General features: G+C 35.5%; 1 protein-coding gene across 1 annotated transcript in view; it reads right to left on the bottom strand.

Moving 5' to 3' along the window:
* Positions 1-5,425: 5,425 nt before the first annotated feature.
* Positions 5,426-27,214, bottom strand: part of LOC129217703 (probable imidazolonepropionase) — a 52,476-nt gene continuing 30,687 nt past the window's right edge. Inside the window, exons 4-7 of the mRNA XM_054852040.1 lie at positions 25,850-26,075; positions 16,773-16,991; positions 6,887-7,047; positions 5,426-5,577 (exon numbers count right to left, since the gene is read on the bottom strand). Coding sequence (XP_054708015.1) covers positions 5,463-5,577; positions 6,887-7,047; positions 16,773-16,991; positions 25,850-26,075 — 721 coding nt within the window. The 3' untranslated portion in view covers positions 5,426-5,462. The remainder of the gene's footprint in view (positions 5,578-6,886; positions 7,048-16,772; positions 16,992-25,849; positions 26,076-27,214) is intronic.

Raw genomic sequence — 27,214 nt, 5'->3', positions numbered from 1 at the left:
GGTCTCTCCCTTTTCTTTTCTTTTATTTCTTTTCTTTTCTTTTTTTTTTTTTTGAAACTAGAGTCTTAAAAACGCTCTTGTTGGTCATCTTTGGAAACATTACGGGAAGAGAGGGGATGGGATAGACGGAACTTTTCCCGGCAATTTCTCGAAATTGAAACTCAAAAGACGGAAAATTTTAGAAGATAACGTTAGGGAAAGCGGGCTCGGAGGAAAATTTTCGAAACTTCAAAATGGAAGGTATGAGAGCTTTCGAATCAATTAGAAAATTCCGTTCTGAATTTGCAAGATAAGTTTTTATTTTTGTTTTTCAGCGAAGGCGTTTGCATTGCATTTCATCATAAAAAGTAGGAAGGGCGCACCTGCCCTCGGGCAGGTTGGCAGGCGGGCCAGTCCGAGCCTGTAACCAACTGACGTAACTAAAAAATTATATTGCATATTAATTATAATAAAATAAACATTAAGATAATAGCTTCTTATGACGGTCACTGCTCTTTATTATATTTTATGTACTGATTTCTCTGTGAAGAAGGTTCATTTCATTCATATATCTGAGAATGACACATCCATCTTGTATGCAGTAATATACTATTACAACTTCACTTAAAAATGCGGCGAAAATCTAATTAAAAATTAAACATTTTCTGAATAATTCGGTTGACACCGATTGATTCTTTTCAGTTGCAGAAAAATCGGAGGTGGACGAAGACGTCGCAGTCTCAGAGTCTGATACAGAAGTTTTTTTTTTAACTTTGCAAAAAAAGACAACAATATTTTGTCACCCGAAGCTTCATTGGTTTTGTCATAGGAAGTCCTTTTCTTACAAAACGCGGCTTTTTTCTGCACAGTTTCCGTCTAATAAAAGGGGCTAACTTACGGGAAGTTTCGCGCAAACACGAAACTAAAATTTTACATTTCTTGCACGACACAAAATCCAAAACACTGATTTAAACTTTTTGAATTAACTATTTACAGCACATTTACAAATAACTCAGCACGAACAAAAACGAAACTGTCTAAAGATCACAACAGAAAGGAATAATAATTTACAGATACTTTACATAAAAATATTTACACACTCAAATGTTTTATCAATTAATTGCCTGCAGTTTTACAATAACTATCATAGCGATCGGGTGGCAGACACTTCTTTGTTACTTTTCATTTTTCGGCGCCTGATGAACAGCGCCGTAGAAAAACTGTCTCAAGTGCAGCTATATATCAATAGAAAAATGACATATGATGCCACAAAAAAAGGAATTCAAAAATTTTATTTATGGTTTCGTTCTGGTTTTTTTTTCAAGCAGTCATTTTCACTACTCAAATTCAATGAACCTTGTAATGATTGCAAAGTATTGTCGCAGATTAAGGGAAAGGGTCGCGACCGTCATGACCTCCCCCCCCCCCGCTCCTTGTATCCACTTCCCTTCATTGTTCTGCCCAAAAAAATTGAATTCGAAATTTTTTATTTCGATTAATTTTTTTATTTTTTCAAGCAAACATTCAAAAACTGTCATGGGTTTGGGGGGGGGGGTCATGATGACCCCCCTTGTATCCGCCACTGACGAAAAGGTTGACCAGTAATACGATTTTTCATGTCTGAGTCGCTCCTCGTAAATGTGATAAAGAGTCTATGTAGGTCTAAATAAAAGTGCGACAAATTGAGGAACGACCCTGTACGGCAGAAGCCGTACCTATACAACTAAAAAAGATACTCAGTAATTGCACTCTTCCCGCAAGTTAGAACAGGATTAAATATGTAATGTATTAGTGCCAAGAAATAAAAGGTGTTATTATCACATTTCATAAAAATACATAAAGTTGCTCACTTTTTTCCCAACTTTGAAGTGTCTGGCTGCGCAAGGCCAGCGAGCGAAGTGTCTGACATTGTAAGGCGTAACTCCTAGTAGCACCCCTTACAAAATATAAAAAAAATCACGCTTTATACTATGATGTTTTTGGACACGATTTACTTTGAAGTGTCTGGCTGCTCAAGGCCAGCGTGCGAAGTGTCTGGCATTGTAAGGCGTAACTCCTAGTAGCACCCCTTACAAAATATAAAAAAATCACGCTTTATACTATGATGTTTTTGGACACGATTTTTCCCAACTTTGAAGTGTCTGGCTGCGCAAGGCCAGCGTGCGAAGTGTCTGGCATTGTAAGGCATAACTCCTAGTAGCACCCCTTACAAAATATAAAAAAATCACGCTTTATACTATGATGTTTTTGGACACGATTTTTCCCAACTTTGAAGTGTCTGGCTGCGCAAGGCCAGCGTGCGAAGTGTCTGGCATTGTAAGGCGTAACTCCTAGTAGCACCCCTTACAATATATAAAAAAAATCGCGCTTTATACTATGATGTTTTTGTGCACCATTTTTTCCTCTGCTTTGAAGTGTCTGGCTGCGCAAAGCCAGCGTGCTAAGTGTCTGGCTTTGTAAGGTTTAACTCGTAATAGTACCCCTAATAAAATATTAAAAAATCACGCGTTATACTATGATGTTTTTGTTCACCATTTTTTCGCGCCTTTGCTACCTCTTGCCCGCCAAAGCCAGCGCGAGTCAGCTTAACTAATAGCGAACCCTTCATACCTGCTCCAGTGCGCTTACGCAGGAAAATTTTGGGCCTTTATACTATGACGTATGTCTGGCACCCATGGGCTCTTACTCTATTACTGCATTTTATAATTATGCGTTAATTTCCATTACGACCACATTAGTGCCTTCCAGCAAATAAGAAGATCTCTGTTCGTGGATTGCATGTTTTCATATACAGTGAAATCTCTTTGCATCGAAATATCAGTTTCAATGAAATAAGTTTTTAGTCCTGATGTTCAGATCTATGCGTCTATCTTAATATCTAATTAAAAACTTCTTTTCCTTGATTAAAAGAGCAAATCTTCAAAATACATGAAAAATTCAAAAATTAAGTATGAAATTTTACAAAATTTTCTTGCTAATAAGTATTTTAATAAAGATATCAATATCCCTTTTTGGTTCGTCAAAATAATTATAAAATACTTGAAAAATATCAAACGAATGCTTTTTCTCCTTTAACTATTGAAAGAAACCTATGCAGTAGAATTCCTATTTTGCGTCACTTATATTTAACGTTTTCTGTTTTAAGTGGTTTTTACTCGTCGATCCAGAGTTCTCTTCAACACTGTTCGAGCTATTTTTTCAACATATCCCTTCCCCGTTTTTTTATACGACCAACCTAAGCGCAAAAGTACACTACTGGCCATTAAAATTGCTACACCAAGAAGAAATTGCCAGAATGAAGCTAAATTTTGCACACGTGATATAAAATTGACATTAGAAAGTGATTACAAAATGAAAGCAAATTGATCATTTATGGTTGGAAAAATCTCGAATGAATGGAGGTTAAGTAAGTCACCTCTAGCGTGAATGTACGATGTACTTGAAGCGAAACAATCGGGCATTGAGACATAACAGTCTCCTACGATATCCTGCGTCATCTCGTACCACAGTTGCTGTAAACGTGCCACTCATTCGATCAAACTCATACGTGTTAGCACTCACGACGGGGCTCCCAGGAACCATTTTTTAACATGACAATGCTCGGTCAAACACAGCAAGGGTGTAAAGGGATTTCCTCTTCCACATTATCACTTTCTCTGGTCTGCGTGATGCTCTGTCTGCGATTTGTGACTTGTCACAAATTGAGCATATCTGGGATCACTTGAGACGGTAAATTGGACAGCCTGTAAGTTTGATCAAATTAGTGGCGCGTTTACAGCAACTGTGGTACGAGAAGACGTAAGACATCGTACGAAACTGCTGTACCTCAATGCTCGACCGTATCGGTTCTTAAATTCCAGCTAGAGGTGGCGCAACAGGGTACTTAAACCTCCATTCATGTGAGATTTTTCCAGTAATAAATGATCATTTTGCTTTCATTTTGTAATCGTTTTCTAGTGTCAATGTTGCCATCACGTGTGCAAAATTTTGTTTCATTCAGATTATTCCTTCTTGGTGTAGCAATTTTAATGGCCAGTGTAGTATTTGTAAAAAACTGAGAAATTGCTGTTTAAAGTTTTGCACTTCCATATATTTGATTCAGGTGTAACTTCAGACATTTTTGAAAACTATTTCTCATTCATTACCATAAAATGTATTGAGATGAAATATGTTCCAAAGAAAACAACAAAAACTAAATTTTACAAAAAAAGTGCAGATACGACTTTTGTGCTTCACAAAACCGCAGTATACTGCCGTGGGAAAGTAAAGCGCAGTTTCTGCAAATTTTTTATTTTGCCTCTTTTATATTTTTGTCATCTATTTGTACTATAGCTTCATTGTGCAAGTTTGCTTATTTGATTTCCCTCTGAAAATAAAGCCCACACAAAATAAATAAATAAACAAATAAACGTCAAATTCCAACATTTTCCTATTGTTAGTACGGAATCCAAAACGCGTTTCTTTCCAAATATCTCAAAATACTATTTCTGTAGATATTCAATCATGCTTCTGTGTTTCTGCTTTGCCTTCTAACGGCAGTATAGTTATATCACATTTTATCAGATAGTACACAAACGAAAATATTTTCATTTTGTTTAGATGCACTTTTCAACAAAATCAGCTTTATTGTCTTTACAGATCTTTGAATGACCCCAGTGTAACACTTTTCTTCTCATTTCGCTTTTACCCACCATTCCTATGCGAAAAACGATAAAGGGGAGTTAAACTTCATACAAGAATTTCGTTTTTTTTGGGGCAATTACGATTGCTTATTGTTCTCACTTGACTGTTTTAGGCGTCCTCTCTCATTTCATTTTCTCACCGCCACCCTCCGCACCATCACCGTCGACCGGCTCCTCATGATGCTGCACCCATGCTTTCATCTCCAGGTTGCGTCAATATCCTACATACACAACCACACACACACATACACAACTACACACACATAAACACATACACCTACACACATACACATACACAAACACATACACACACACAAACACATGCACCTACACACACACAAACACACACACAAACACACACACATACACACACACAAAAATATACACACAACTACTCCACATTCATGCCTGCACACAGACACAAACACATATGCCTACACAAACACACAAGCATGTACACAGACACACACACAAAACACACACACATCCAGGAGAGCTCATTATCGTTCATGCCTGCACACAGACACAAACACATATGCCTACACACACATACACATACCCCGCCCCCACGCACACACATTCATACACACAACTACCCACACACTCATACCTGCACACAGACATAAACACACATGCCTACACACACATACCCCCCCACACACATAAATACACATGCCTACATACACACACACACTTGTGATTGCAAAAAACATAATTTGAATTCAAGAGGTCAAAATTCAAATTAATTTTTTTTATTTCTGAGGATTCCCCAGTACACATCACGAAACAACAAATAGACGTTCAGCACGAAACAAGCTGTTCTTGGAGCTCGTTGTCATGAACGACATCCCCTTTCTTGATAACTTTATGAATCAACGAATTATGGCAGCCCATCTGATAGATCAAGTGCTCCCACCTGTAACAGAAGAGACATTTAGATCATATCGAACAAGTCAGCTGTATTTTCAAGTACTGTGTAAGTTGACCACTTGCGGTGAACTACTTTAGTGGTCAGCTTAAACAGGTGGTCATTTCAAAAGTTGATTCATATATGATAAGGGCTGATTCAGGGCGGTCATTCCAAGCTCGTCAGCTTGCGAGATCGAGATTTTCGCTCACGTGATCGGTTGTGACGTAGAAATGTCAAATATCAGATTCTAATCTACTCGAACCTAGCCGCAAGCTAAGTTCGAGTAGATTAGAATACTACTTGCAACATTTCTGTCACAACTGATCACGTAGCGAGAATCGATCTCGCAACTGACGGTTTAACACCGCTGTACCTGAAAAAGCGGTCAACTTAACTGAGGTCAACTGACAAGGGTGGTCAACTTCACAGGTTTTACTGTATCGACTGTGCTTCCCAGGACAGACGAGAGGTCACGGGGTCCGTCTCTTAAGGGGGCCCGGCTCGGGATCGGTGTGGTATACATTTAACAAGTTTTATGGCGTGGGGGGGGGGAGTGCCCGGCGACTGAACTGAAAAGCGGCCCGCATTGACTCTCGGCGACCCTGTGCTTCCTCGAAAATAAGCATCGGTCTTATATTAAAATTTGCTGCGAAAGATATGCTAGGGCTTACGTAGGAGATACGTTATTTCTTTTTCATGCACGATAATTAATTAGTTCAGTCTCAGGCATTCTTCGCAATCAGAAGTGCTCAATTCATTGACATATTATTTGTTCCAATTCTGGGAGTAACAACTCTTGCTTTTGGCACTCATTTTATCCAACTTATTACTTTATATATAAATATATATATATATATATATTATGTAACAAAAAATAAAATGCTAAACGTTTGTTTTTGAAGCAAAGTTTAAAAAAAAAAATACTGAAAATTGTAAGCAGCAGCAAGCACATTCCTTTGTTTCGTTTTAAACGCGCACATTTGTTGCCCTTATAGTTATTATTATTTTGGAAAAGTCTCCCAGCTATGGAAAAAATAGCATGAAAAGAAAAATAGTTCTCTTTAAATGTTCGCATTCAGTTTTGAAGAAATGTTGTTTTCTATGGTTTAAACCTCATTTCGGCAGAAGTAGCGGAGTAGGGAAATCCTTTTCATTTAGTAAATAATGCGTGGCAACTGCTTTATAAGCCATGTCGTTCACGTTTTGGTTGTTGTGATAATACGTAAGTACCGAGCATTCATGTAAAAAGTGCAGTAAAAAAGTTTTGTGATGGCTACAGCCCAGTATTCAAAGAAGTTGCTGTTGATGTACTGACCTGTTGGCATTGATGATGATCATGTCGGCGTTCTTGCCCTTCTCCAGGGATCCGTGTGTCTCGGACTTTCCCAGTGCCTTTGCGGCGTTGATGGTGGCTGCGTGGAGTGCTTCCGGCATGCTCAAGCCTAGCAGCACACACGATAAGTGCATCACGAGGGGCTGAAGAGAAACGGAACACTCGATCAGGTCCTTATCTTCTATATATATAAAAATGAATGTTTGTCTGTATGTCATCCATGAACTCAAAAACTACCCGGCAGATTTGGCTGAAACTTTCACCGTTTGTTATTTTTGGTACTGGGAATGTTTATAGACCAGTTCGAAAAAATCCGATCGATAGTTCCTTTTTTATTCCAATTTAAGTCACAATCCATTGGATAAATACGAATAAAATGCAGAAATTAATTCGCGTGAAAGATCTCATTGATAAGAAGTTAGCATTTTTCTTGAGTTTGAACAAATAAATTCTTTCTTTATTGTTTTATGGCTTTTCATGCAACGGGGGGATTTAAAACTTTTTCTATTTGATATTTTTAGCGATTGATTGATCTTGCAAACTGCGTGAGTACAAAATTTGAGTATAGTCACGGTTTCACTTGATACCTGGACCGATTATTATGAAAATTGCTATATATATGTATTTTTCCACGGAGAAGGTGCATAATATGCTCATTGAAGCCACTCGCCACCAGGTGGCACTGCAGAGTAGCAACTTCTGCCCCGTTCAACCGATTGTCATGAAAATCAGTATAATGATGTATTTTTTGTTGGCGTAGCAACGCGCGTCGGGTACAGCTAGTAAATACAATAAAATTTCGTTTACCTAGCCCTCGTTAACTGGATCTCTGATAATCAAGATAAATTTAAAAACTGCTTAAGGGGTCACAGTACCTTTCAAGCAATTTTTTTTTCAATTTAAGTAAATTATATTTTTCGTTGAAACCATAACATGCTTACTTACTTTGTAATCAATAATTTATTTCAAAATTTTTAAAATATTGCTTACTTTTTTTAAAAATTCAAAATATTTGGAAAAATTTCAATTTTAAAAAATCCCTAAGGCTTTTTTGTTTTTAAACTAATATAAAAAAAGCTTTTTGCTAAACGATCACAATCATCATCTCTAAAAATCTGTGCATTCATTTGCTTTTGTGTTTACTAGACAATTTTCTGTGATCAATTACGTAAAAAAATCGTAATTTTTTTCAAAAAAATTTGGTTTTTAAAGGTATAACATGCTCTAAACATTTGAGTAATTTATAAAATGCTTATCCAATGCACAGTTTTTTTAAATATATTATCCTAATTGCAAAAGTATTACTTTAAAGCTGTATCTTTAATAGAAAAAAATCCTTAGGGATTCTTATGACACGAAAACACAAAAAAACGATCATCGAGAAAAATCAATTTAAAGTTTTCTTTTTGCATAAGAACACATAGCGAGCATGACCTATAAACACTCATAACTTTTTCAATATTAGAACTAAAGCAATGAAACTTTTCCCCTGTGTTTGGACTAGTGTTCAGTTTCGAAATAAGCAATAATTTTTTTTTTGATCGTTTGGTCAATTTTTGAGGTACTGTAACCCCTTAAGGCTTTCACATCCGGCGTCTATATGAAGAAATAACATTTCCGGGCTTATTGGCCGTGGTCTAAAGGAAAAAGAAAACCAAGACGTTTCGCCAAGCTCTGCCGTTGACATTATCAGTGGATGAGTTCGATGTGACTGAATAACGAATGTTACATCGAACTTCATCCACTGATAATGTCAGCCGCAGAGCTTGACAAAACGTCTAGATTTTCTTTCTCCTTCAGACCACGCTAATAAGCCCGGAAATCTTCAGATAAAGTTTGTAGATTTTACAATTTATGTTTGCATAGAATTTTTTTTTTAAATTTTGTTATAGCAAGAACGCAACTATAAGTATATCACAAACGTTCGCCTTGTAATTTAATCGATTAATGATGAAGCATTTGCTTGACGTACTTCACTTAAACGCCATTTTTGCTTGAAACAGAAGACAGAGGACGAATTCTTTAAGAAATGATGCAAATATATATATATATATACATATATATATATACCTGGACCTCCATATATCGAAGTAGCAGAATTGCGGGAAAAAAATTCGATATATAGAAATTTCGATATGAAACGATCTTATTTTATCATAAAAGTAATCACAAAACATTAAAATAAAGCTAATAGTCGTGTATGAAACACAATTAATAATTTATACGATGCAATAAAACCTGTCAAGTTGACCACCCTTGTAAGTTGACCGCTTTTTTTAGGCGCAGAATTAGCCATTATCTATAAATAAACCTCTGTAAGTTGACCACCTGTTTAAGTTGACCATTAAAGTAGTGCACCGCAAGTGGTCAACTTGCACAAATTTCACTATATCATCAAACGAAAGTTGATGATGAAAAAATTAACAGAAATGATATTTTTACGCCAACTATACATCTTCATATTCTTCGGCAATTCAACTTGATCGCAACATTAGGGGATTTTCGTTTTAACAAATGTGATCGAGAGAAAAGTGAAAAATTAATCTACTTAACTTGACTGATTTTTACTGAAGCTAAGAAGACTAGAAATGATAATCAACAAACAAAAGGGATAATTTGAAACTGATTTTACAGTGTTACTGGTTACAGCTAAGTTTTGAAATAAACTTAAGGGAATTTAATAACTTCAGAACGGAACAACGACGTAACTACACACCTTTCAACCCCAGATTTCTTATGAGTTCCGTAGTAACCTTTAGTGGACGTAATTTTCTCCTCTAACCTTCATTTTTCATGAGACAAACAGTCTAAAGAGGAAAAAAAAATCTACGAATGTCTCGAAAAAAAATCGATATATAGGGATCTTTTCAATATATAGAAACTATTTTTCTATATGATGAACATAGAAATTTGCTGGGATTTCGATATATAGAAAATTTCGATATGTGGAAGTTCGATATATGGAGGTTCGACTGTATATATATATATATATATATATATATATATATATATATATATATATATATATATATATATATATATATATATATACAGTGGCTCCCAAAAGTGTTCGTACACTTTGAAATTTTTTAGTAAAACCAAAATAACTCGAAACTGAATTCGAATATGAAGTCCAATATTTTTTCACATCATTCCTATATCATTCTAAATACAACCTATTGGTTTTTTCAAAATATTGACGGATCTTCTTTTTGAAATGGGTCAGAAAACGAAGATACAGAGAAATAACACGCCACAAAAGTCATCGTACACTCAAATATTTTCGAATAAATTCATGATTAAAATTATCATATGCCGTTTTATTAATATTTTTGCATTGTGTTGACCCTTTTAAGTCATTTGGCTTTAATTTTTTGTTTATTTATTCCTTAATAGTGTGCTTATTTGTATAAAATGGCTGGTATTCGTAAAAAACCGCAAACACCATTCAAAATTTGAATTTTTTTCCCACAGCAGTGGTAAATTGGTTTGAAATGTCTCTAAATTAGTTAATTTATTTGTTTGTATAGTAAAGTGCTTGACAAAATGCTTTAAAGAAAGGAATCGGACCGAAAACAAGGTAAGAAAAGGTCAACCGGCAAAGTTGACAAAACGTGATCGGAGATTTAAAGTTAAAAAATTTATGAAAAATACACATTTGAGTGCTGTAAACGTTTCTGCAGAGTTAAATGAAACATATTACATTTAATTTTCACCTAAAATTGTTCGCCAAGTTCTCTGATTAGCTGGATTAAATGGGACCTCTTCCCGCAGAAATTTTCTTGGTCGTGCGAAAAACAGAAAGCTTACGCTTTTCGTCGCAAAATCAACTATAAATAAGCTAAAAATGTTTTAGAATCACGTCTTACTTACAGATAAAAATTAATTTAACATTTTTGGTTAAATTGTTGTATAACTGTAAGTAGAAGAAAAAATTAGACACTTAATCTTAAGAACTTATTTGAATCAGTTAATCAGGACGGTGGAGGTGTTCTAGTGTGAGGGTGCATATCAGCATCAGGACTTGGTAGTTTGTAATTTTTTGATGAAATAATGAATCATGCTGTTCCTTTAAATATTTTAAAAACCAATTTTGAACTCTTAGCCAAAAATTTGGTTATTGGAAACAACTTTGTTTTTTATCAAGATAACGATAAGAAGCACACGGTTTTCAACATTTGCGTCTAGTGCCACGAAAATTGTCCTAAAGTTTAGAAAAAAAACCCAAATCTCCAGATTTTAACTTAATGTAACGTATTTAGAGGTATCTGGGGGCTAGATTACGAAAATAGGGCTTTAAAACGAAAATAGAGCTAGAAACAGTAAGACTCGAAGTGTGGTAGAACACTTACTCAGAAATTACGCAAAAAAAAAGAAAGAAAAAGAATGAAATCTATTCCCAGACGTTTAAAAGGTGTTATGAATACTGTATGATATTCTACTAATTAATAACTTAATCAAAAGTTAGATTATTCAATAATATATAGACATTTTATAAAGTGTACGAAGACTTTTGTGAGATAAAATTTCCGGCACTTTTTGGTTTTTGATTTTTAAAAATTAAGTTTTAATATTTTTTAAAAACTTTTCATGTAGTTTTGTTAAAAATTTGATCATAGATCTTATAATAAATACCTATTCTGAAATATTAATTCTAACCAATTGATTGGGGACTATTTCGTTGAAAGTCGTAGGTGTACGAAGACTTTTGAGGAGCCACTATATATATATATATATATATATATATATATATATAAAGAACCACCGCTCGGTTCTTATTACGAATCTTGATTTTCGCAAGTTGCAGTGTTGTGCCGTGATAATCTACCACGTAGGAAGAGGACAAAGCTACATTCACAACATCTTTATTTTTACATAGAATATACCAGCAGGAACTTCTCTTAACTAACCAACTTGTTTAGTTGTGCCACGATTTTTATATAGGGAATATCATTAAAAGATTACAGATAATTATCCCTCGATCATGTGATCTCACGTGATCTATATAGGAGGAGCAGATTGCAATAACGAAATATTATTGGGCTTTGCACCGCAGACAGAGGCTGGCTTAAGTCTGGAGGGAAAAAAAGTGTCTGGTAGGTACTTTAAGGGGAATCTCATCTGAGCCCAGAACATAGCCATATATGGTATGAGAAGCATTTAAGTGTGTAATAAATAATGTCTGTGACTCATACGCGCTGACATATAAGTGAACAGAACTTAATATGGAAAAGGCCTAGCAAAGGATTTTTCATATTACATATATATATATATATATATATATATATATATATATATATATATATATATATATATATATATATATATATATATATATATATATATCCACTATAATATTAAAATCTGTTCGCGTCCGTCTGTCTGTCTGTCCGTCTGAAGATCAATCTTCTCGAGAACCGCTGCGAATCGAGAGTCAAACGAGATACCGATCAATTCGAAATTTTCCAAAGAAAACAATAGGACCAATCTCGTAATTGTGCGACTTTAATTAGCGGAGATATTAATTAAAACGTTAATTAACATAACGTTATTCAGGAATTTTTATTTCTTTCCTGTTGCCATTTTGCATATGGGTGAGCAAGTAAAATTCTAATAATTGTTTTAAAAGAGATTTTTTTGGCTGCTGTCCAAATCTTAAAACAACGTTTCCATCCAGAATTTCATTTCAAATTAGTTTAAAATTGGTTGCTCTATTCGGATATAGCCTTTATTTTATCGTCTGTCCTTTTTTTATTTTTTACATTCAACGTTCTTAACTCTTTTCCTCATATAAAAGTTGTTTCTTTAGCTACAGTGGCTCCCAAAAGTCTTCGTACACCTACGACTTTCAACGAAATAGGCCCCAATCCATTGGTTAGAATTAATATTTCGGAATGGGTATTTAATTATAAAATCTATGATCAGTTTTTAACAAAACTACATGAAAAGTTTTTAACAAATATTAAAACTTAATTTTTTAAAAATCAAAAACCAAAAAGTGCCGGAAATTTTATCTCACAAAAGTCTTCGTACACTTTATAAAATGTCTATATATTATTGAATAATCTAACTTTTGATTAAGTTATTAATTAGTAGAATATCATACAGTATTCATAACACCTTTTAAACGTCTGGGAATAGATTTCATTCTTTTTCTTTCTTTTTTAGCGTAATTTCTGAGTAAGTGTTCTACCACACTTCGAGTATTACTATTTCTAGCTCTATTTTCGTTTTAAAGCCCTATTTTCGTAATCTAGCCTCCAGATATCTCTAAATACGTTACATTAAGTTATAATCTGGAGATTGAGGGGGTATTTTCTAAACTTTAGGACAATTTTCGAGGCACTAGACGCAAACGTTGAAAACCGTGTGCTTCTTATCGTTGTCTTGATAAAAAACAAACTTGTTTCCAATAACCAAATTTTTGGCTAAGAGTTCAAAATTGGTTTTTAAAATATTTAAAGGAACAGCATGATTCATTATTTCATCAAAAAAATACAAACTACCAAGTCCTGATGCTGATATGCACCCTCACACTAAAACACCTTCACCGTCCTGATTAACTGATCCAACTAAGTTCTTAAGATTAAGTTCCTAATTGTTTCTTGTACTTACAGTTATACAACAATTTAACCAAAAATGTTGAATTAATTTTTATCTGTAAGTAAGACATGATTCTAAACTATTTTTAGCTTATTTATCATTGATTTTGGGACGAAAAGCGTAAGCTTTCTGTTTTTCGCACGACAAAGAAAATTTCTGCGGGAAGAGGGCCCATTTATTCCAGCTAATCAAAGAACTTCGCGAAAAATTTTAGGTGAAAATTAAATGTAAAATGTTTCTTTAACTCTGCAGAAACTTTTACAGTACTCAAATGTGTATTTTTCATGAATTTTTTAACTTTAAATCTATGATCACGTTTTGTCAACTTTGCCGGTTGCCCTTTTCTTACCTTGTTTTCGGTCCGATTCCTTTCTTTAAACCATTTTATTAAGCTCTTTACTATACAAACAAATAAATTAACTAATTTAGAGACATTTCAAACCAATTTACCATTACTGTGGGGAAAAAAATCAAATTTTGAATGGCGTTTGCGGGTTTTTTTACGAATACCAGACATTTTACAGTAATAAGCAATATATTAAGGAATAAATAAACAAAAAATTAAAGCCAAATGACTTATAAGGGTCAGCACAATGCAAAAATATTGATAACACGGCATATGATAATTTTAATCATGAATTTATTCGAAAATATTTGAGTGTACGATGACTTTTGTGGCGTGTTATTTCTCTGTCTCTTCGTTTTCTGACCCATTTCAAAAAGAAGATCCGTCAATATTTTGAAAAAACCAATGGGTTATATTTAGAATGACATAGGAATGATGTGAAAAAATATTGGACTTTATATTCGAATTCAGTTTTGAGTTATTTTGGTTTTACTAAAAAATTTCAAAGTGTACGAACACTTTTGGGAGCCACTGTATGTTTATTGATTGTAGTGTAAGTTTATCATTCACCGGCCTCATATTTTGGTACATTTAGGATGTGCGACTAATTATGTTTATTTTGTTGGACTTTTTCCCGTCACATGGGTGAGTTTTCGAATTGTAATAACTCTCTTTTTCCTTCCTGTTTCTATTTTTGAAATACAGTTTGTATCGTTAAAAGAACATGTTAAATTAAGATTGTTTGGATTTCTTTAAGTGAAACAGAGTTGAACAAAAAAGATTGTTTTTAAGGATTTTAACTAAAGCTAAATTGGAATCTGATGACTTGGTATTAAATTAATGCTTATTGGTATTTATTTAGTCTTGGTGCTTTAGTTTCACGTAATCAACCAAAAAGTGTGTGTCATTTTATGTAAAAAGTTGATTGTAATTGTATAAATATTTCAGATATAGTCTATCAGATGTAATTCATTTTAACGTGCACAGACACAGATTATAGTTGATAATGCATACATTTTCATCTTTTTTGTGCTAATTGAAAATACTCATAACTTGTATCATTGATAACTATGATTAACGTTAAAGAGATCTTTGCCAAAAATATGCTCTACTGGTGTTTTGCTAACCTTGCATTACGCGTATTTATTTACTCCTTAGCGCTTTAGAAACTGACGTCAGAGTAATACAAAAACATCAATTCGACATATCTTTCATTTTTTAACTAGCCCGTGCAACGCCGGGCACGCAGCTAGTTTATACTATTATTTTCTGTGTATATCTGTGTGTGTGTGTCTGTAACCCTATCACCTGCGGACTGGCGATGTCGACCAGGCCAATTCTGGTACCGTTGGATGCAGGACATCCAGAGGATGCCATTCCATGCTGTCTCACCCTTCCTAACTTTAAGGAGATAAGAGGCCAGAACATCCAGGCGTAAAAACAAGACAATCGTCGATTGTCATCGGCCGCAGGTGGCACTGAGCCACCGTGGAAGGCGAATGGGGGTTGGTTAGAAAAGCCCCCTAGTAATGCATTGCAGTTTTGTTAAAGCACTATTTTGTATCGGAATATACGATAAGCCCGCTTATTTTAAGGATTTGTTTTGCTTATTAGCCGAATCAACCAGCTTTTTGATCGTCTGGAATACTCTTCGTCCCAGTTAGTCGGGATAAATGAGTCATTTAGGGTGAATTAGGATCATTTGGTTTAGCTTTTTCCCGCATCATATTTTTTTAGTGTATTTGACTCCAAAAGAAACGGCAGAGGGACCGTGCTGCATTTTTCTGACAAGGTAGACCTCTGTCTACTTTTTACTTAACAAAATTTTTGGCAACACTGTATACGGTTCGAATCTAATCATTCTATAGTAACTGTTCAAAATCAACTCTCATATGCTGATTTGAAGTCATCGTCCAATGTTGCAATGAATTATGAAAAATAATATATTTTAGCAACTTTTGAATTTTCCGGATTGTGACAGCTTGTTTTGAACGCATTCCGGATTATTTGCATGCAATAATTTTTAAAGTTATTTTTAAACTAGAAAATTGCCCGTCAAGGTATGGCGGGTGAAAATTGAACGAAGCCATGGCCTGTTTGATGATAGTTTGACAGTTGAAATTTTAACCCTAACACCAGTGGATGAACCCTAAACTCCAGTAGGTAGCAATCATTGTCGACCACTTTTCTAGCAAAAGACACCAGTAAAACAGTTCAGTTACCGGATCCAGTTCAGCCTTGTCAAAATAGTCTTTCCCTGCATGTCAAACATTATTACCAAAACATATTATCAAATTATCATGCTATAGCACGAGTTTCATCGTGGATGACATCAGAGCGTTACTCGATCAATGAATTCGTTAATATATATATATATATATATATATATATATATATATATATATATATATATATATATATATATATATATATATATATATATATATATATAGAAGAGAGAGAGAGAGAGAGAGAGAGAAAACACTATCATATACTGTATTTATAATCTGGACAAGTCAACCAAAATGAACTTCAGTACTCAGTATGAAGTAGTAAGTAGACTCTGTATATATATATATATATATATATATATATATATATATATATATATATATATATATATATATATATATATATATACTGAACACTCTCTCTCTCTCTCTATATATATATATATATATATATAGAGAGAGAGAGAGTATTGTCGCAATCTATATAATTGAACATTAAAAAAATACAAGATCTGTCTTTCACACAAGCCGCGCAAGAAACGCACGGATACCGCATGCTGCCTCGGGGCTCCTACCCTTGCTATACGAGTTTTCGTTCAGTTTTTTACCACTAGAAGCACTAACACTATTGAAATATAATTGGGACCGCTTAAAAAATAGAAACTTTGGTCTATAAATGTATCCTCACCATAGCGAGGCAAAAGGCGTTCGGGTTGAAGTCGGAGCCGAAGGCGACCGGAACGCCCGCCTCAATCATCTTTCTAGCTGGGGGAGGCTTCAGTCGGAGGATGTAGGCGGTGGTGGGGAGGAGGACCGCCACCGTGCCACTGGAGGCCATGGCGGATATTCCGGCCTCCGACACCTCTTCCAAGTGAGATATGGCCTCCGCCTTCAGATCGGCACCCATCTAGAAACAAAAAGGATTGATGCCAGGTGAAGTAGTATAACAGGAATGACTAGCGGCATTGACATTGATTAACTTTTAAAGCAAAATTGATAACATGCATACACAAAAAAAACGAGCTGATGTGTGCATCACATAACTTCCTTTTACTCCAATTTAATGTCATTTCCCCTTTATTGGCAATTTTAATGTGATTCAATAGTTTACTCTAAATATCACCAACAGTGGCCAAATTGAAACAAATTTAAAAAAAAAAAATCGCCAAATTTGTCGCCAAGTTGGCGACCAAAAGACTGGCGATATATCGCCAAGTGTCTGACAAATTATAACACCACTTGAGTTTACATCGAAATTAACAATGATTTCCCTCCCAAAAAGGGGCAAAAGACCCCCTTAGAAACATCCGAATGCAACCAAAAGGGAAGGTGCACAACTAGACCCCACTAGGAGTCCACGTACCAAATTTCAACTTTCTAGGACATACCGTTTTTGAGTTATGCGACAAACATACGATACATACATACGTACATACAGACGTCACGAGAAAATTCGTTGTAATTAACTCGGGGTCGTCAAAATGGATATTTCGGGTGTCTGTACGTTCCTAGGCATATATCCACGTGTGTCGGGTCGAAAAAAAAAAAACTCAACATTCATTCAGGGGGCGAAAAATGGAAATTAAGGCCGATTTTTGAGTGAATTTTTTTTGCGAATACAATACTTCCTTTTTTGTAAAAGGACGTAAAAAAAGCAAATGAAGTACATGCCAATTTGTACGAAAGAATACGAAATTGCTCCAATTAAATTGTCCTGAAATTTATTTATTTATTTATTTATTTTGTATTTTAAACGAATTAGTTATTTGTCAATTTACATTACTTAATTTTTAATGTTCATAATTTATTATCATTAATAGTATAAACTTTCCTTTTCAGCTCAAAAATTTTCATCTTTACTAATAATAAAGCTGAAAGTCTCCCGATCTCTCTCTATCTAGATATCTGCCAGGATCTCTGTGACGCACATAGCGCCCAGACCGTTCGGCCGATTTTCATGAAACTTGGCAAATAATTAGTTTATAGCATGGAGGTGTGCACATCAAAGCGACTTTTCGAAAATTCAATTTTGCTCTTTTTCTACTTCAATTTTAAGAACATTTTTACCAAGCAAATGATCACAACGTGAACCATTAAATTACCAAATTATTATAACGTGGAACCGTAACATGGGCATGCCAATTGGCGAGAAATTCATCATCCATTTTTTTAAATATACAGGCGAACCAAATGACCTTTTCATTTTCTACTACGGGCAAAGCCGTGAGGGTACCACTAGTAACTAATAAATTGATTACTGTGAATTTAACTCTGTATTTAAACATTTTTTAGAGTTTATATTATGCTGGATTATACATTAAAAAGTTCATTGTATCAGAACATCGGTGTTTTTCGATCGCTGTATCGAAACCATCGAGGTTTTTCATCGATGTCACACCAAATTTGAAACCTGTTTCTCTAAAAGTAACTTTCTTGCATGGAGAATCCTTTTAGCGCGAAGCTAACAGCAGGGAAAAAAAAGGGATCTAGATTTGTTGCTGTAAAAGTAGCTTTCTTACATTAAGCGCTCTTCTGCCGCGAAGCTAACAGCAGGGAAAAAAGAGATCTAGATTTGTTTCTGTAAAAGTACTTTCTTACATTAAGAGTTCTTCCGCCGCGAAGCTAACAGCAGGGAAAAAAAGAGATCTAGATTTGTTTCTGTAAAAGTAGCTTTGTTACATTAAGAGCTCTTCTGCCACGAAGCCAACAAGCAGAGAGATGGAAACCTAAACCTGTAGTGTTCTGTAAATGTAGCTTCTTTACATGAAGAGTCCTTCACCCGCGAAACTATCATGCAGAGAAATGATGATCCGAACGCGTTTCCGTAAAAGTAGCTTTCTTACATGAATAGTGCATTCACCGTGAAGCGACAAAGCAGAGAATAGCCAACGGACATTTTTATGAGTTGCTTCGCCCAACACTTAAAAGCTCCAGCTCTGTTTTGATTCGAATAGCTCTATGAAACTAAGAAAAAAAAGCATTCTTTTTACTTCCTTTTACAAAAAAAAGGAAGTATTGTATTCGCGAAAAAAATTTCACTCAAAAATCGGCTTTAATTTCCAATTTGCTCAACCCCAAATGAATGTTGAGTTTTTTTTTTCGACCCGACCACACGTACATATGTACATAAGAACGTATAAACGCCCGAAATATACATTTTGACGTTTCCCGAGTTAATTACAACGAGTTTTCTCGTGACGTCTGTATGTACGTATGTATGTGCGTTAGGGTGGAACGAAAAAAACAAAGTTTTTATTTTCAAATTATAATAGTGCAGAAAAGTTGCGATTGGTGAAGACTTACAAAACAAAACAAAAATTTTTAAAATCGGATAATATCTTCCGATCCCGCAACGAGCCTAAAAATTTGAAAAAATGGAAAATTTCATGTGTTTTTAGCGATTTTTTAAAAACTTTGCTCCAACGTTTCTTTTTAATACTCTAAGACGGAAAAGTTACGATTGCTGAAGTCTTCAGAAATTAAAAAAAAAACATATTGAAATCAAATAATACCTTCTGGTCCAGGAACAAACATGAAAAGTAAAAAAAAGGGAGAATTTCTTCTTTTCTTATAGTGATTAAAAATAAAATTGTTCTTGTTTTTTTTCCCCCGGTGTTACAGGGAAAAGCCTTTTAAAAAACCCTATATTACACATAAACATTAATTTATTTCTTCACTTTTAAGGTATCTTCTAAACATGCAAAACTACCATTCTTTACAACAATGAAACATTTTCAAATAATAAAAAGTTATAAAATATTTACCAAATTTACAATCCAGCATACAAGTCTTATTGTTTGAAGTGTTACTTGTTAAAGCTAATTTATAATCAGATTTTTTGGAAAATTCGGGCATAATTGACCTAGATTTCAATGTTGCTCTTATGTAGCCATCTCTTTATTTAAATCCACGCACTTAGAGTGAAGCCTCCGTCACTAACTTCACAGATCTTTCGACAGCTTGCGTATGGCAGGGGAATAGTTTTATATCCCAGTCGGGTATAGTGCCTGTTGCAACAAGATTTTCAATGTCTTGTTAGGAACTTTTCGAAGAAAAGGTGGAGAAGATAGCTTTGTCGTGTTCCAATTAATAATCTCTGTGTAATCTTCTGCTTCGAAATTTAGAGATGGAATGACAAAGTTTCTAATGCTTTTGCCTTTAGAAGCAGACTCCCTGGCTTTTAAGACGTTTTTAAACGCTAGTTCTCTTAAGTGCCTCCTTTTATCAAACACCATTGCCATTAATAAGTTTTCGGGATGCACAAAGAAAGAGTTTCTTTCAATGACAGGGTAAACAACTTGTTTTAGATTGTCGGGTAAGTATCGACAGGTTTGAATTGTTCTGTAAACATGAATGGAACCATCTGTGAAATTTTTGCGGTTCTTTATTTCAAACCAGATCGGCATGTAACATCTCAAAATAAAAGTCACTATGTATTTTTAAGTCACCTGATGGGATCGATACACTTACGTACAGTCTAAGGACTCTATTTGCACAAGTGAGCCACCTAGAATGTGAGAGTGGACCGGGGTCACGATTTGACAAATCATTTGGGCAATTGCCACCCTTTATTGCCTGAGATATATCTAAAAGATATCTTTGATCCTTGCTCAAGCACTTTCTGTTTACATCTGGAATTGTACAGTCAATTGCTTGAAAATCTATTACTGGCAGTTTTTCGCAACCTCTGAGTTGTTCTCCAATTGGTCCAGAAAATGAATTTGGGCCAGTTGTTCCACCATCCAAATACCGAAAAAGATGGCGAAAAGGCAACTCAATGAAATGTAATAAACAAATAGCCCATTGCAATGGTCGTCCAATATAAATTTCAAATTGACGAATCGCGCCACTTTTCCACCCAGTATTGATTTTAGTACCATCGCAACCTACGATGGCTAAATCATCCAGTGAAATTCTTTGTTCATTTAGATATGAAACAATGCTATTCACTATGTCTTTGGCTGATCCAGAGTTTGGAGACACGTGGCCAATATGAACGGAATCAGGTTCTTTGATAATAGAATAATGCTCTTCTTTCATTGTTCGCCGAAATTGCTTTGATTCAGTTTAATGCCACTTTGCAGATCTTTTCTACTTTGGCTCTTTTCTCTCCTAATTTTTTGTCTATCAACAACTTTAGAAGTATCTGTTTCAGTCACTAAGCCAACGTCTTGAAGCACACTGGATGCTATGGCAGCAGTTGCACGATCAGATACGCCATAACGATCGCTACTTAGTGCCGTAGTTTTCAGCTTAATCCTCATCTGCCACCGGGTTTTCTTCTCTGGGTCGGTTGACTTGTAATCATTATCAGGTTCTCTCTTGACTGAACAACTTGGTTGTTCTTCATTTGAAAGATCAGATTCATCTTTCATGACTGAAACGCACTCAGTAACTTTTCGTTTTAAGGCATAGGCTTTTCTTTGAAATCTTTTTTTCAACCTTTTTGTTTCCTTTTGGTCCAAAGTTCCAATTTTTCCTATTCCATGTTTCCTCTGAAGATAGAGGAATCTTTGTTCAGAGATCGGTATCTTTTTAGATTTTTCACACATACATTTCATGCAAATTGGACATTCACAAATATCTGGGGTCTTTTTACAAGTGCAAATAACATTCATTACGCACTTACACGCAGAGACGTCAAAGAGTTTCCTTGCTTCACTTTTAAATTTATCAATCCTTTCTTTAAAACTTTGGTTTATCCTTGTCTCGGTTGTAAGATCTCATGAAATTGAGATATTTTTTATAGAAGATATCAATGAGCTGAGCAATTCTTTTCAGGGAAACTGTAGGAATCGAGGCCTTATCAAAGAAACATTTAACTTTTTTGCGTCACTATGTCCTTAACAATGGAAAAACTCACTTTCGTGTTATTGACTTTTCCAGCTAACTCAAATCTCTCTTGAAAGCAACTTTGAAGTACATTTTCATAAGTAGGGAGCTTATTTGTTGGCAAATCTCTCGGGTGGCCAAATATAGGGCACTCAAAGGACGTTCTCGTAATTCTTTTCTGCGAAGATGGATTCATGTTTGAAACACGTTTAGCAGAGCAAATCGACTTCACACGCACATTAGAAACATTGAGAAATACTGATTCCAGCACGACTGCTTTATTCATTTAAGTAAGATATCTATAGACACAAGCCAACTAAAAAGCTCATAAATTCAAGATCGTGAGGCACTAATGGGGCGTATTAGATGCATACACTGTACTGAGCGGCATAAATAAATATAAGTCTCGCGGGATTAAAGGACCATGTGAACAATTTCACAGGCAGGCTAATACTAAACTATCACATTTGTTTTATAAACAAACGTTCTTCCATTAGTATTTCATACCGAAATTATGAGGATCGTCAAACTAAAATAATAAAAAAAACTGAAAAAGGGCTTAAAGTTTACATTTTTTCAAACATGTAGGTTCGTTGCGCGATCGGAAAATATTGTTTTATTTTAAAAAGATATTTTTTTTTTGTTTTGAAGTCTTCACTAAACGTAACTTCTCCGTTCTGTAGCCTGAAAAAGTACATTGAACTAAAAATGTTAAAAATTCGGAAAAAACCCTGAAATTCTCAACTTTTTCGATTTTTTAGGCTTGTTTCTGGATCAGAAGGTATTATTTGATTTCAATTTTTTTTAATTTCTGAAGGCTTTACCAATCATAACTTTTCCGTCTTAGAGCCTTAAAAAGAAACATTAAAACAAAATTTTTGAAAAATCACTAAGAAAACACGAAATTTTCCAATTTTTCAAATATTCAGGCTCATTGCGGGATCGGAAGATATTATCAGATTTTTAAAATTTTTGTTTTGTTTTGTAAGTCTTCACCAATCGCAACTTTTCCGCACTATTACGATTCGAAAATAAAAACTTTGTTTCTTTTCGTTCCACCCTAATGTGCGTATGTATGTGTGTATGTATGTCGCATAACTCAAGAACGGTATGTCCTAGAAAGCTGAAATTTGGTACGGAGGATTTTGGAGGAGGGTGGACGGTTTCGACAGCGTAGCATTTAGAAGACTTTTTCACTTTCAGAGAAGTAGGAAAGGGGGTACAATGGGAAACAAAAGAACAAGGAGAATGGAGGAATATAATTAGCTGACCAACAAAGTATAAGATGTAATATAAAGATTTTGTTTTAAAAGTATGAAGATTTTTCCCAATGGTCTCTATTTTTTTCGAATTAATAACTTCATTTTCCCAAGACATATTCTTTTCTTCTGTTCAGCAAGAAAGAATGGATTTGAAGAATAATCTATATACTCAGAATTCTGGGATGGGTACGGGCTCTGTCTGCCTTGCCTCTGGTTGCGCCACTGATACAAAGAAAGAATAAACTGGCTCAGTTCATTCGAAAAGGCTTGCTAGAAAACATGATTCAAGCAAATTTTAAAACAGAAACCGTTAAGGAGGGAAACAATACAGCATCTCTACAAGATTCATATACCATACACTGAAATTGCCAATGTATATGTTAAACTGTGAGCTTTTAAAAGTGCGCAGCTTATTAACTTTTAGTGGAAGCTCAACCAGGACGTATGATACTTCTTGAAAAAACATATTTATTTAGTGCAACATCAAGAAGAGCCAAAGTTAAAAAGTAACTTGTTTATTATGGCTCGTATATACAATGACATGTTAAAGGAAATATTGAGAATACGCTCTTTACAATATTAAGTAGCTCATTATACTTTAAATGACTTCTGAAGCCAACATTGAAAGTCAAAGTATGAAACGTTAAACATATTGAGCTATGATATTCACGTCAAGAACAGTAAGCCGAAGCAATCGGCAGAAACGGACAGACTCAACTGAGCTGCCGAATAAGACAACCAAGTCTGACTTGGGTTGAAATTGAAAGGGAAGAAGGCAAAGTGCCGGGAGCCTAAATGCTACTGGCAATTTGCATATTCTGCTGACGCGATCTTGTTGCAGGAAGGAAAGAACGAATGAGAAAAAACTAATGCAAATTAAGGTTGCCAACACTTTTGGAAAATAATTTACCTCCTTTCGTAACAGTATACTTATTACAGGGTAAATGGAAAATACGGAGTCAAATTTTGAAAGGAGTAAGAGCGGAGATAACAAGTAAGAATCATACGGAAACATATGAACGAAAATGCAATGCTCACGCACTACATGCACATAAAGTCAGGAACTGACGTATGCAAAATAGCTCACAAAATTGTTACATTAAACGGACTTTTTAGTGTTTAAGAAATGCTTAAAGCGGTTATTTAAAGTTCATGTGCTAGATGAAAGCATGTCAAAGTGGCTTGCCATTGCAACGGCTGGTGCGTTGTCACTGCGACGCATGAACTACAGCTTAAAGCCACAAATTTCAACAAAAGGATTTAAGCCTTTCGTAAGGATTAAAGTTCAACTATCAACATCAACTAGACCTCTGGCCCTCAAACAATGAAGGACTGCGTGCCAGGCGCCTTGCCTTCAGAAGACAACCCAATAGATAGTGGTGCCATCTATGGACAGTTTGAGAATTTAGAACCAGGTCAGGAGCCGAATAACTTTCTGGTCTAGCACCCCCAGAGGTATCGTTTCACTTGGAGGACATTGTGACCACGAGCATATTTAACGTCGCCCAGGCACCAATAATGACGACGGTGGATCTTCGACCAGCGAGGAGCGAACCCGAGACCCTCCGACCCCAAGTCCGATGCCTTACCGATCAGGTCACCACAGCCCAGGATTAAAGTTTTGCGCAAAATAATCGTTGGCTCCTGTAACTTATACGATTCTTACTTGCTATCGTCCCTGCTAAACCTCTTTAAAATTTGGCCACACTTTTTCCGATGGCCCTGTACAAGCATATAATTTTATTATTTAAGAAATGAATAGCATTAACGATCAAGAGTGCATAAAAAGTAAATAAAACAAAATTACAAAAGATAGTGTGAGGGATTTTTCAATGACAGCACTAAACTAGAAACTAGCTTCATTCTATTTACATTTTATCTTTTCTTTATCGTTTATTGCAGTGGTGCCAACCTTTTTCTACTCGAAAGCCGACTTCCTGTTAATATGGTTTTCACGGGTCAAAACACATAAAAATTTCAAACTATTTAAAAATTTTCAAAATAACATAGGAAAATATGGGAGAAGAAGAAACACACAAATAATTGTAGTTATCAATTACTTGATGCTTCTTTAATGAAATGCATCTGTTTTTCGGATAAAAATTTTTGAATATTTTTCTCCAAATTTGTAACATTGTCATCAATAGTGTGTTTTCAGTAAATTACCGCCCATTAGCCAGGGCTAAAGCAGTTGAAACGAACCATTGCTTCGGTTACTCGTCTGGTCTGCTAATTCTATATTAGCTATCAGTTTGTTTCGCACTCTTGGCTTCCTTCAGTAAATTACCGCCCATTAGCCAGGGCTAAAGCAGTTGAAACGAACCATTGCTTCGGTCACTCGTCTGGTCTGCTAATTCTATATTAGCTACCAGTTTGTTTCGCACTCTTGGCTTCTATAAGAGGTTTTCCATCTCCAGCTCAGTCACTTTCTTATGCCGGGCTGATGAGTGCTAATAAGCACGAAACTGCAGTCCTCGACTGGAAATGACTGAGCTGGCGGTGTATTTCACGTAATAGTGTGTTTTGATTTGCAACAGAAAACAAGGTAACGGGCCACACGGATAAGCTTTGCCGGTCGGATGTGGACCGCGGGCCGAAGGTTGGACACCACTGGTTTATGGTAATTTTTTCTTTACTTAGTAATGTCTGATATTGAAATATCCCTCAGTACCTCTGCTGCGCCCACGGGATGTAGCTCGTCTCCATGGAAATTGAGTTGAAGGCCCAGAACTCGCCCGGCCTCCAGGATTCGTCGACTCTGCTCGACATCGAAGACGCCCTTTTCGCAGAAGACGTCAATGTTATCGACGGACATATCGTTCGTGGCCATCATGAGCTTGAGTGCCGGCAGTTGTTCATTCAAGACGGATTCCGTGGCCTCTTCTGGGGTCATACCTCTGAGATGGAATGGAAAAATATCCTTACAGGTTCGTTCCAGTTCTAGTTAACAATATAGTTACTAAGTGAAGAAAATAAATACAAATACAAAAGTGACGACCAGCAACATGCTCTGGGCCCAGCTAGGCTGGTCCTAGTCAATTTACAATCCCCAGTGAAGATTAACGGCCCTCTTAAAACTGTCTACTCCCTTGCTCATTACCACCTCTTCCGGTACGCTGTTCCAAGGTTCCACTACCCTGCTAAAGTAGTATTTTTTCCTAATATCCATGTTAGCCTGAGATTTAAATAGCTTTAAACAATGACCTTCTGTCCTGTTTCCTGTTTACAGTGCTAAACTTTCGCCCAGTAACATCTTTCATTTTAATAAATTTAAACAACTGAATCATGTCCACTCGGTCTCTTCTTTGCTCAAGACTGCACATTTTAGCATTCTAAGCCTGGAATCGTAGTCTAAATGAGAAATTCCATTTATTAGCCTTGAAGCCCGCCTTTGAACCCTTTCCAATACATTAATATCTTTCTTAAGATAAGGAGGCCAAAACTGAGCAAAACTCCTAATGAAGTCTTACCAAACTTCTATATAAGGGCAGAAGAACTTCTTTAGATAAGGGAAAAGGTCAGTCACGCCCCTGGCCGACCGGTACTATGCTTTTACTGAATTAACATAAGCTCATAATGTTTAAGTACTAAAGCCAAGAAAAACGGAAGTTTATATTGGTCGAAAGTTATGTTTTTCTTAGTACTATACTGTGGTGAATTGTTAATCATATACTTGTTTCCGAGGGTTACTCACGGCTTTAGCAGATATCCGGGCCTAAACAAGGCAAAAAAAGGAAAAAAAAAAGTAGCCGTTTCAATTGACCTTTGCCCTCAAAGTCATGAGTGAGCCACCAAAATATTTACGCTAACATGTACCTACTGTCTGACGACGGATTGTATGGAAAGACAAACATCCGTTTTACCGCCGGAAATGGCCGAATCTATTATTTTTTTACTGATGTCAGCTTTTGCAGAAGCAGAGTCTCATTCAAATGAGCTTAATACGCGCATCAAATTTTTACTTTTCTCCCTTATTCACATAGATTTGTCTTATCTGGACATTTGAAAATTCCATGCAATCCGTGGTTGGACAGTA

This window comes from Uloborus diversus, chromosome 2 (assembly GCF_026930045.1).
Source record: "Uloborus diversus isolate 005 chromosome 2, Udiv.v.3.1, whole genome shotgun sequence".
In the NCBI taxonomy this organism is placed as follows: domain Eukaryota; kingdom Metazoa; phylum Arthropoda; class Arachnida; order Araneae; family Uloboridae; genus Uloborus; species Uloborus diversus.
The sequence above is the reverse complement of the archived record's forward strand: the minus strand, read 5'-3'. Positions and strand labels throughout refer to the sequence as shown.